At 44.8% G+C, this 10,985-nt stretch overlaps 1 protein-coding gene across 5 annotated transcripts in view; it reads right to left on the bottom strand.

The window, feature by feature from the left end:
* Positions 1–2,899: 2,899 nt before the first annotated feature.
* LOC132079306 (cytochrome c oxidase assembly factor 1 homolog) overlaps positions 2,900–10,985 on the bottom strand; it is a 52,375-nt gene continuing 44,289 nt past the window's right edge. For all 5 annotated transcript variants that reach the window (XM_059481803.1, XM_059481829.1, XM_059481811.1 and 2 more), the window contains 4 exons: positions 10,650–10,756; positions 7,714–7,861; positions 5,740–5,816; positions 2,900–3,224 (listed from right to left, as the gene is read on the bottom strand). In XM_059481803.1, the coding sequence (XP_059337786.1) occupies positions 3,128–3,224; positions 5,740–5,816; positions 7,714–7,861; positions 10,650–10,747 (420 nt within the window). In that variant the 5' untranslated portion in view covers positions 10,748–10,756 and the 3' untranslated portion in view covers positions 2,900–3,127. The remainder of the gene's footprint in view (positions 3,225–5,739; positions 5,817–7,713; positions 7,862–10,649; positions 10,757–10,985) is intronic.

Raw genomic sequence — 10,985 nt, 5'->3', positions numbered from 1 at the left:
ATAAGAAAAAGCTTTTTTTTACTGTGAGAATGGTTGAACACTGGTACAGCTTGTCCAGAGGGTTATGGAGTCTCCACACTTGGTGATCTCTAAAACCTGACTGGACATGCTTTCAGGTGATCTGTTCAAGCTGACTCTGGTGGGAGTGAAGCAGTTAGAATAGATAATCTCCCAAGGTTCCTCCCAACCTTAAGTGTTTTGTGGGATCCAGGGTCTTTTCTCAAAAGATAAAGATTTTCTTAAAAAGAAAAAAAAAAACCAAAAAAAAAAAAAAAAAACCCAAAGCAAACCAAAATAAAAAAAAACCAAAAGAAACCAGTGTTTCAGCAACATGTTGAAATTTAAAAGAACCTAATCTTGTTCCAGTGTTCCTCAGAAGAAAAGACTGCAGGACTGGTGCCCAGGTGCCCTTTTGAAGTTTTTTGGGCTTTCAGCAGCTGCTGGTGGTTCTGAGACCTTTGCTCTCCCTGTTTTCCTGGCATGTTCCAGCTCCCTTGGCTGCTCTTGCTGCACCTGTGTCCTCTGTGAAAGCAGCCCCCTTGGGCTGTATTGTGATGTATTTAATGGAAGCCACATGGCCAAAGCTGCTAGGCACTGAACACACCAGCCTGATGCTTTTTTCTCCTTTTGAATATGTGCATCTTAAAAGAGCTCAAACATGGAGAGGAAGTGACTTCTGAGGTTCTTCAAGGTCATGAGGCAAGAAATCCAGTGTTTTCTGGCTATTAGGTAGTAAAACAAAGGCAGGGAATTAATTGTGATTTTACTCCTCCCCTTCCATTGATTTGCTGTCTTCCAGCTGCACCCATCGCTTTGCTCCTTCTCTGGGTTTTAAGATTTGATTAAGAGAACCATTGGTATGATTTGATGATATGGTCCATCCTCACTGCTCTGGGGAATCAATGGGTTGGTTGAGGTGACTGAGAGCCCTCAAAGTCAAAGGGGTGCTCAGGGGAGAAAATGAGAGATGGAGCCTCTTTGCAAGCTCTGCTTACCCCAGGCAAGGTAATAAAATCTCCAGCGCTACTTGTATGCTTTGTGTGGGCCTGGAAAATCCAGGGCTGGAGCCAGGCCAGGCAGTGGTGTTGTGGCACAGCTTGTGAAGGCAGCATGGGGACGCCGTGTGTGCCGGCTCAAAGGACAGAGAGGTGGTGAGCAAGGGCTGTGCTGCAGGCTGGGGTGGCTGTGGCCAGATTTCTTGGACACTTGAGGACACCAGCCACTGCAGGTCCCAGGCTCACTGAGCACATAGAGGTGACAAAAGGCAGATGAATGGCAATGTGTGCCAGATGCTCCCAGTGCAGATGCAAGGAGGGACTGAACAGGCTGGGCTTCCTCTCCACAGCCATGGTATCTTTACAGATGAGCAACAAATCAAAGCTGCAGCCAAGGAAGTGGTAATTGATGGATGGGAAGTGGTTGATTTGGCTTTTTCTTGTCAGCTGTTTGATTTCCCACCAAACTTCTTCAGTGACCAAAAGCTAGAGTCGATCAAGCTCTGAGGCACCAGGTGGCCAGCAGATCTCCATATCCCTGAGGTGTTGTTCTGGCTAGTGGTAGCGCAAGATTAATGTTTTCATATAATATGAAATTTGATTTGGCATGTATTTTGTTTTGTGAAACCAGTAAACAGCAATTTTAATCTTAAGGCTGGGCAATGCTGTCTTTTTTTGATTAATTCTAATCCTCTCCCTGGTGTGCTGGGCTTTCATGTGGGTTGGATCAGGTCTCACAAGTGCTCTTCATCCTGACAGCTCTTTGTGAAGTTCAAACTAAAGTACTCATGTATTGTTTCATTCTAAAATTGTTTATCTGAGATGCCTTTGCTGTGGCTCTTCAGCATCTCCTTTCTAATTAGGCATTTGCTTTTCAGGTTTGTTCAAAAGCCACCTTGCCCAGTTTGCTGGGTCATTTGTTAAACAAGAAAATGCTCACTGTTCTTTTAAAATTCTTTGCTCTAGCTCTCCCTTCTCCATCACTCATGGCTCTTGGAAAGCTTTGCAGTGCCTTTGTCCTTGGTGGATTCCTTGGACTCAAATTTGGAAGAAGAGATGGAGAGGTGAGGAACAGAGACTGGAGTGGTATAAACTCTGGGCTATCCTTAGCTACAGCCTCTCTTAATCTAGAGATTAAGCATCTCTATTACAGTGAATTCAAAACATTTTTTTGTCTGGATGTTCTTAAGGGCTCCTGTGTTACTTCCTGCTACAGACAGGACAGTTACTTGTATTTTTTCTGTGCCTGAGACTGTGTCTTAGGTATTGCAATTGTTTACATAGGCAGTTTGGGATGGGACTGGAAATTAATTGGATTTGGGGAGTTTTTTGGTTAGTTTGGGGTGTTTTGTTTATTCCTCAACTTGCTTGGTGATGGCAAATTCTCTACCTGATGGCACAGTCAAAATCTCTTGTCATAGTCATAGGAAACCATGGCAGTGTCTTCATCTGTTCTGCACCCTCCTGAGTGTTTTTCTCCCTGAATGTCCTCCCCAGAACATATTGGGCAGTGCTGGTGTGAAGCAGTGGCTTCTTCTGAGTAACCTTCAGCGTGAGCAGTGAGTCTCTTCCTGGAATTCCTCAGATGAGTGGCCTCAGCTATCTCGTGAGCTTTGTAATGATAACCGTGAGGGTCCAAATCTGCCTCATAAGTGGAGTCGAGGGTGCTGCTGCTGAGCTTCACATTGGCTGCTTCATCCTTCCTGACTTAGGCAAGACCTTGTTGAGAAATGGGGGGAAACTGAGGCAGCAAGTCTTCTCAAAGTTTTGAGAAGCTGACTTGTCCTGCCACTGTAAAACAAAGCTCAGTTTCCTGGCAGTTTGTTTATTTATTTCGAATTCATAATACCAGCACACACAGGGCATAACACATGACTTCTCTGCAACAGCAACTCTTATGCAAGATATTTATTTTAGGCTTCTGTTAAACACATGAATAAACCAGCAAAAGAAAGAAATTACCATTGCAACAATAATGAGGTAAATCTTGGAGAGAAAATTGTCTTGAGAGCACCGCTTTAAGTGAAACTGTCACTTGTGACAACTGTATACATTCATAGACACAGCAGGATGCAATCGATTAATGGCTCCTCTGGCTCAATGGGAGGCGGAGATGCAGCTGTCCCTGATTTTTAGCCTTCTTGCACACCAATGCTTTCCACTGGAGAGTGGTAAACGGGAATATTCTGACCATCCCGCAGTTTCAAGGTGACATCCTGAAGGCACCAGCTGACACAAACCAAAGAAGATTTTTAACTAGTAGGAATCACTTTTAACATGGTCAAGCCAGTGTAGAAACAGCTGGCTCAGAGAAACAAATAATTCCACACATTCAGTGCTTTTAAAAATTCTCTCAAGTGTTTTAAAACATGGTTTGTAAGCACCAGCTTCTGAAAGCTGCTCTCCCTAATATCATGGCATAGCCCAGATTTAAAGGTCTGGTATGCATGTTCCTATTTGCTGCAATTCAAATAAAAACCTGCCAGCTCTTCCTAGGACATTCCTTCCTTGACCCGGTGCCTTTTTTCCTCTCCATCCTGCGGGTGCATTCCTTGCTCCACTCCTCTCCAGCCCTGGAGCCAGACAGTGTTGCTAAGGAATTATTCTGGCTTGGAAGAGTTTGAACACTGTGTGATCGCTCAATGTGACTGCTGAAAACCTGACAGGGTACGACAGTGGTTACTCTAAGAAGGAAAATTGCATTTGTTGGAGACTGAGGGGGAGCCTGTTCCTTCCTCTAAGCTCTGCTCCAAACCCACTTCTGAGAAACTGCTCATGCTGCTTTTCCAGCTGGAAAGGACTATTATTTTGGGGTACTAAAATAGGATTTTTTCAAAAGCTCCTGGCACTGGCCCAGCTCTGCTTTTGCTGGAGTTAGTGTTGAGTACATACAATTAGGTAATTAAGCTGCTGCACCTCTGTGCAATGGATTTGCAGCAGGGCTCTGTTCAGCAGCCCTCTGCTCCCACCCCCAACCCAGGCTGAGCAAACGGGCTTGGGGGTGACCTGCTCGTTGCCCACAGTGGGGCCTGGGGGCTCAGCCCTTCTCTTGGTCACTTCAGGGCAGGCAAGAGGAATTTTGCAGTGCCTTGGCTGCCCTTGCCTCTGGCCATTCTCCCCATCCCTGTACTGCCTGCCTCTGGGTGAATGCCACTTCCTCCTGGACCAAACAAGATCACAGACTTCAAATTTTCTTTTTCAGTTGTCTTCTCTTTTATGAAATAAAAAAAACACTATGGACAGTCTGCACACTCAGAGTCAGATGCATTTCAGTGGCTCTGGTGCCTCAGCTACTCTTGCACAGAGCCCTCAACTCCTGCTGCCATTTAGCTCTGTCTGTATCAGTGTAAGAGCTGCCCTGGAAAAGCACTCATGAACCCTGCAGCATCCCACCAGGATGGCCTGCTTACTTGTTCCTTACTCCTAGCAATTCTGCTGTTAGTTCCTTAGTGGGATGCAAGGGCACCAAGTCCTGTCTCAGCCCCATGGAAAGCTATGCACAGGACCCTGCACATGGGTGGATTTGGTGGAGTTTGACATATTTATCTGCCACAAATATTTTTACAGGCAGATGCCTTTTTTTTTTTTTTTTTTGATTTGCAGAAATGTAAAAAGAGCTCATTTTAAAACAAAACTCCGAGATATGTGTATGTACTGCTGTAGTTTAACATTTTTGAATTCTTCAATTATCTTCACAGTAACTGTGAATGAGGAATAACAGGGCATTGTCTGTGAGGAGGGGCTAAGGAGGAGTGAGGAGATCAGAGGTGAGGTACCAGGGAAGTGAGGTGTGCAAGAAATGGGGCTGGGGACCCTTGGGGCTATCCCTGTTTATTAGGGATGAAGCCAGGTCCAGTACTGAGTTTCTCAAGTCCCAGCCTAGTGCCTTTCTCTTCCTTCCCATACTTACTCAGAAGAGAAATCCAGTAAGTCATGCTCATCTAATTATGAACAGAAAACATCACCATATGGCTGGTGGCAGCTGAGTAAAAGTTTTGTAGCTTTCAGTTTCTAAACAGAGCTATCAGAAGTACCTAACAAGAGGTCTGCAACTAGTCAAACTTTTGAGTTCATGTAGTAATTCTTTGCTCAGTTCCAGAAATGAGTTTACTGTTGAAAAAGGAGCTTTTCAGGCTCCAGAACTATGAAAATGTAAAGTCACTTCTATATGATATGGTATCAGAGTATCCTTCTACTATAATGCATCTGTTCCAGCACTTTTTTTTTAACCATAAGGACCACACTTCTTGGATAGCTCAGAAAAACAAATGCTGTTTTTAGCTCACCTCATACAGCTATGATAGAACATGTGATTCCCTTACTGCAATCTCTAATAGCAGTAGAGATTGCAGTTTGTGAGCGCCAGCTTAGGAGTTAGGACTGCTTTTCAACAGCCTCTGCACCTCTGTGGGGAGGTGGGGTGGGAGGGGGACCATGCTTTACCTTGGCTCACAGTATTTGGATATGTACTGAGCTACAGTTTGCAGAACACACTTAACACAAAGGAATGGCTCATGTTCCTCTTCTATTCACATTCAGAGAGACAGATTCAAAATATTTCTCAACTAACTTACATTTTTGTCCTAATGAAAATAATAACCTTTGACAAGACCTTCAGACAGGAGTTTCTGCTCAGTCTGTGTGCATGACCTCAGCACCACAGATGACTAAAGCAAACATCCTGCTCTAGTGTTTTCTCCTAGCACTTCTTTCCCATTTCTCCTGCCACCCCCCAGGTACACACCGCTGATGGGAGTGGTCCATCTCTGCATTAATGTAGAGGCAGCCTGCTGATTTTGTTCCAGAGACTGGTAACTTTATCTGCAAATGTAAAAGCACATTAGAGATTCAGCAAAGCTTATTATGAAACACACATTTATTCCTTCCAGTCAAAGAGCTCACACCTTTTTAACTTTTAACACTATAATTTATTTTTTTTACTGTATTTCAGAATTGGACTGATCTATTCGAACAGCTAACACGTGTGTGGCTATACAAGTATGCCTGCTCTGCCATGCATTAATCTCTCTCTGCCGAAAGAATGTACCGTGTTACAGCTGCAGCCCCCAGGGAAAACCACCAGCTCCCTGAAATATTTATGAGCAAACACCTTTCCTTACCAGAATGCATGGTCATCCAGAGGTGACCTGAACTGTCAGAGCTTCCCATAACCATTACAAGCCTGTAGGTTGAGATCTTCTTCATGTCAGTCCCTTAACACACACTGAGGCAATGAGGTATTCAGTGATTCTCTTTTTCAGTGTTACAAATTTTATCATTTATCTGTTTAACAAACAAAGCTGGAGCTGCAGCAGCAACCATGGCCAATTGCACTGGGTCTAATGTCTGAATAAAAGAAATTATTGAAGTGTAGCATTTGCTGGTGGTGATGCAATCACAGAGAAAATGCCAGGTGTTAGCCAACATACCCAAGACCTGGGAATGTTGTGAAGTCAGTAAATCGACCTGTGGTATAATGATGATTAACCAGTTTATTTCATGAGAACATGAATACTTAGGAGTATGAAAAAGCAGAAAAGAAAGTTGGTGATTTGTGTCTTGGGTGAGGTCAGTAGAAGGCAGGGTTTGACTTCATCCTGAGTCACCCAAGCGACCAGCATTCTTAAACAGTGACATAGGAAAACACCCGTGGGAAAGGTTATCTTCTTTTCAGTCAGTATATGAGATTGTATGGGGTTTTGCACAACTTTTTTCCCTTAGATATGTTCCCTATGGAATCTATGAAACATGGAAAATTTTTTGGTTCAGGGTATCATGTAAATGCAGCCTGGCTGAAGTGAAAAAGAAAAGTAATTTTATGTGAGCTGGTTAAAGGTTGGGGTTTTTTTAATCTTACCCTGATAGCTACATTCCTTCATTGTGCCATCTGATCCATTCCTTAATGCCCTTGCTTGGTCCGTGGCATTCATAACTACTCACCAGTAAAAACAAAATTATTCCAATGTGATGAGTCCCGAGTGAAGGACGTGGAGAGGTTGCTGGGGGCACTTGGTGTTAGCAAAACAAGGGAAGGGCAGCCAGTCATAGATTAAGGGTTAAAAACACCGATGGAAAGTACTCTTGAGGCATCAATGCCAAGTGGAAGTGGACTTTTGTGTTTGCAAGGTTTGCCTGGCCCAGCCCTCAGCTGATACAAGGCAGACTTGTGCAATACTTCAGCAGCCAGCACAGCATTCTCCAGTCACTGAGTAACTCTCATGCTCAGTCTCAGGCTGAGCAGCTGTTCTCAATGGCACAAGCTTACAGGTGCTCTTAAAAACCACACCATTTATGCTGTACCACTGCATAGCTGGTAAGGGGCTGTAAAACTGCTCTCAATAAAGCCCTAAAAACTAGCATGGGACATATGTGGGGGGTAAAGGAAGGCAGGCGCTGTTTTAAAGCTGGATATGATACATCTTTGAAAATGATTTTGTGGCTTACAGTGTGAGGGGGGAATTGATTGTCTTGAGAGGTTCCTCAGCATTGTGTGATGGGCCCATACAGCACAACATGGAGATGCTGCTCTTGCTGTTTCTGTGCTAGTGGATTTATGCTCTGGAAATCCATTCCTCTTCCAGATCAACTGGTATTCCATCCTGCTGCCTTCCAGTGCCCCCAGGTGACTCATGAGCTGCTGAAAATCCCCTGGCTGATCTCTTGTCACCTGACATGTTGGGAAGCCACCCTGTGACACCACCCGCCCGCCCGGAGTTACCCGCGCTCTTTCCGTGTCCACGCGATTGCTCCCATCTGTCAGGTGGATGTTGTGAACCTTAAGAGGGGGAGCACCCAGGGCTGCCAGGGCATCAGGATTGCTCTTCAGTTGCTCCAAAGCTTGCTGGTAATACTGGGTCCTGGCAAAACTTTCTAGGTGAGAGAAACAGGGTAGTGAGGAGACTGTTCACTTAAAATCAAAACAAGCTTAAAAAAAAGAAAAAGACATTTTCTTCAGGCTACCACACCCTCCCTGAAATACAGTCCAAAACTATTAATTAGGAGAAATTTAGCTAAAGGACAAAACACACCCTTACATCAGAGAAGAAAATGTTATTCAGCTCATTTAAGTGGACTCTGAACATAGCCTGTTTCATTCTGATCTACAGCTCAGCTTACGGCTCTGTCTCCCCACTTTTCATGCATTTGTAGGTTATCTAAAAGGAAGGGAAAAAAAGGGACAAGGATGAATATGTGAAATGTTCTGATAAAAATTCAATTTTTTTTTTCTATTTGAGGTACACAAAATACTTTAAGAATGGAGAATATCTTACAAACATTGAGAGGGGAACAGATGCTGCTGTGGAACTCTAGCTGTGGTCTTGGTACAGCTTTCCAAGTGGCAGCCATGAAGCTGCCATCTGCTGATGGATGCCTTAGAAGGGAGGCACTCAGAAGCACCACTTAATTTAGTGGTCAAGCAGCCACAACAGCATTGCACATGGAGGACAGTTGTTGCTCTGTATGGCTGTGAAATGCTGTACCATGGCTGCAAATGGACAGACCACAGATGAGGAGCTGGAGACTTCCTGACCCTCCTTATGGGGACAGAGATTTGCTTATTAACAGTTTTAAGGTTGTCTTGCTGGGGTTTCTAGATCAGCTCAACTTCACTCTTTTGACATCAAGAGGGCAGAGTTAAGCTAAGAGTTTGTAGTTGTTAAATCCTACTCTGGCAACTCTGCCTTCACCTTTCAAAGGGTTTAAAACAAGGTGTAAGGTTTGTTTCTTGGTCTCTTGCCTGTCAGTATTAATCTTGGAGCATGAGGCAGAAAGGTGCTGCCCCCCTCTCCCTAATTAGAGGCATCCCCTGTGAGTAGGCAGCATCCAGTTGGCATAGAAACAGCTTTGCTAGGCTGTCACCTGCATTGGTCCTCCTGTGTCCCCCAGCACATCCTAAGGAGCTCCAGCCAAAGGGGTTGCAGCATGCCTGCCCTTTAGTACCCATAAATCATGGCAAACAGCCACTCAGACCATGTGAAAAGTATGTTGTGTTCACCCTGCAGGTTGCAGGAGAAATGGATTCTAATTTCCTGGTGTTCCTACTCAGCTGTTCCTTGTTAGCACCTCATGCATTAGACATTAAATGCCCAACTAATCCATTTGTCCTCACGTCTTTTGGTAGAGAAGCTGAAAGCATGCTGGAGTTGGCTGAGCAGACTGCTTCCACAAGAAGGGTGTGGAGGTGATGAGAGTAAGTAGAAATAGGATTACCTGAGTATTTGTACAAGCTTGCACAGAGACCACGTGCATGCAAACTTTCCTTCAGCCTGAAGGAAGGGAAGGGAAAGAATCCTTTCCCACTGCTCCCACCCCTATGGAGGCCACTTGCTCCTCTGTAGTCCATGTATGGGCCAGTTCTGTGCACTGGACAGAAGGCACTGGGATAGCCCCAGGCATGAGCCAAGGGAGGAAGGCTCTAAGTGTGGCTCCTGTGTCTGTTTAGAGGATAGAGAAGGACATACCTGGCTGCAGAAAATGTCCTTTCAGCAGCCTGGCTGAGTTATCAGGCAGCTGCTCAGTGGCCACTGAAATTACAAGAGGGCCAGAAGTAGCCACTGCCATGTGCCCCTTGACTGCACAGCCAAGGCATGTGGGGAACCAGCCCTGGGGCTTGCTGTGTAGCACAGGGGGTGGCTAACAGTGCTGAAGCTGAAAATTAAAAAATGCTAATGTCCTTGTTAAAGCCAGATTCAATATTTTAAAGCATAAGGATCATATTTCTGTCATGTACTCCAGAGCTTGGAGGCATGAGCTGCCTGAAATTAAAGCCTGCTTTCCAGCCCTGTCTGATTTGTTATTAATATGTGTAAAATGAAGGGGAATTTCAGACCTTATCTGAGGGCTTGAGAAACAGGCTTGGCTACACTTTTTTTCTGGCAGCATCCTCTGATATCAGGGTAGGTGAAAAGCAATATCATTTGATAGCACCAACAAGGAAGAGGCATAGGGCCAAGAGGCCTATGGCACCCCCTGAGAGAGAGGTAAAGCTTACTTCTGCTCTGATGCTAACTATCTAAAAGCAGTTTTAGAAAAAAATAAACATGTATAATTTGGACTAATAATGTGGATTCTTGGCCAAAGACACATGGCAACTAGAGATAAACAACTAGATATAAACAGCAACATCACCTGTTTAGCTTTTCTCTTTGTCCTGGTCTTCTCAGTGCTGACCGCTCTTATCTGTACTTCATTGAGGAGAAACTCATGATTTCATAGCACTTCACAGGTGTGTTGTGTTTAAGGGCCAGCACCACACAGAGATTTACAGATAAAACTGCTAGACTTTAACACCTTCTCAGAGATGGTCCTCTTTTACTGCCCAGTTACAAAATCCCAGTTAAGAAATGAAACCTGCATTACTGCAGGTGAAGCTTTCACTTCACCATTACCCTCAGGAAACCCTCAAAAACCAGACTTTCTTCTGACCACAACAGCCTGCTCCCTATGCAATATGCGCCTCTGGAAATGCACACAGCAGCTCTTGGGAGAGCAAAAGCCCTGAGGATGAAAAAATGGAGCCCACAGAGGCAGAACCCAGAGGCTCTTCCCTTAACTTTATCTGCTTCTCACAACTCGCATGCTGCTATTTTCCCCACTACACAAAAGCCACTGAAAGGGGCAGAGGAGAAATAAGGTTGCTAACAACACCAAGACTTGCTTTGCATAAGATTGTACATCACGATGCATCCCCCGCCGCTGAACAGCCCCATGAAAACAGCCATTTGCCGCAGCTTTCTCAGAGAAGCTGGCATTTTTCCTTCCTGAAAAGAAAAAGAGAAGACAGTCGTTGTAAAAGAAGAAAGCCAAAGGGTCACTTCCCCCCTCCTCCTGTTTCCAAAAGCCCTTTCCAACCAGGCCTGAATGAAAGCGCAGTGCACAGGCCCCGAGCTCGCTGGGGCCCCACCATGCGCCCAGAAGGAAGAGTGGTGAGAACAGAGCAAACCGGGAACCCAGCTGGGCTGAATGTGTTTATTCAACTCCTTTTAGTGA

The sequence above is a fragment of the Ammospiza nelsoni genome, chromosome 1 (assembly GCF_027579445.1).
Source record: "Ammospiza nelsoni isolate bAmmNel1 chromosome 1, bAmmNel1.pri, whole genome shotgun sequence".
Classification (NCBI taxonomy): domain Eukaryota; kingdom Metazoa; phylum Chordata; class Aves; order Passeriformes; family Passerellidae; genus Ammospiza; species Ammospiza nelsoni.
This window is presented reverse-complemented; position numbering and strand designations above follow the sequence as displayed.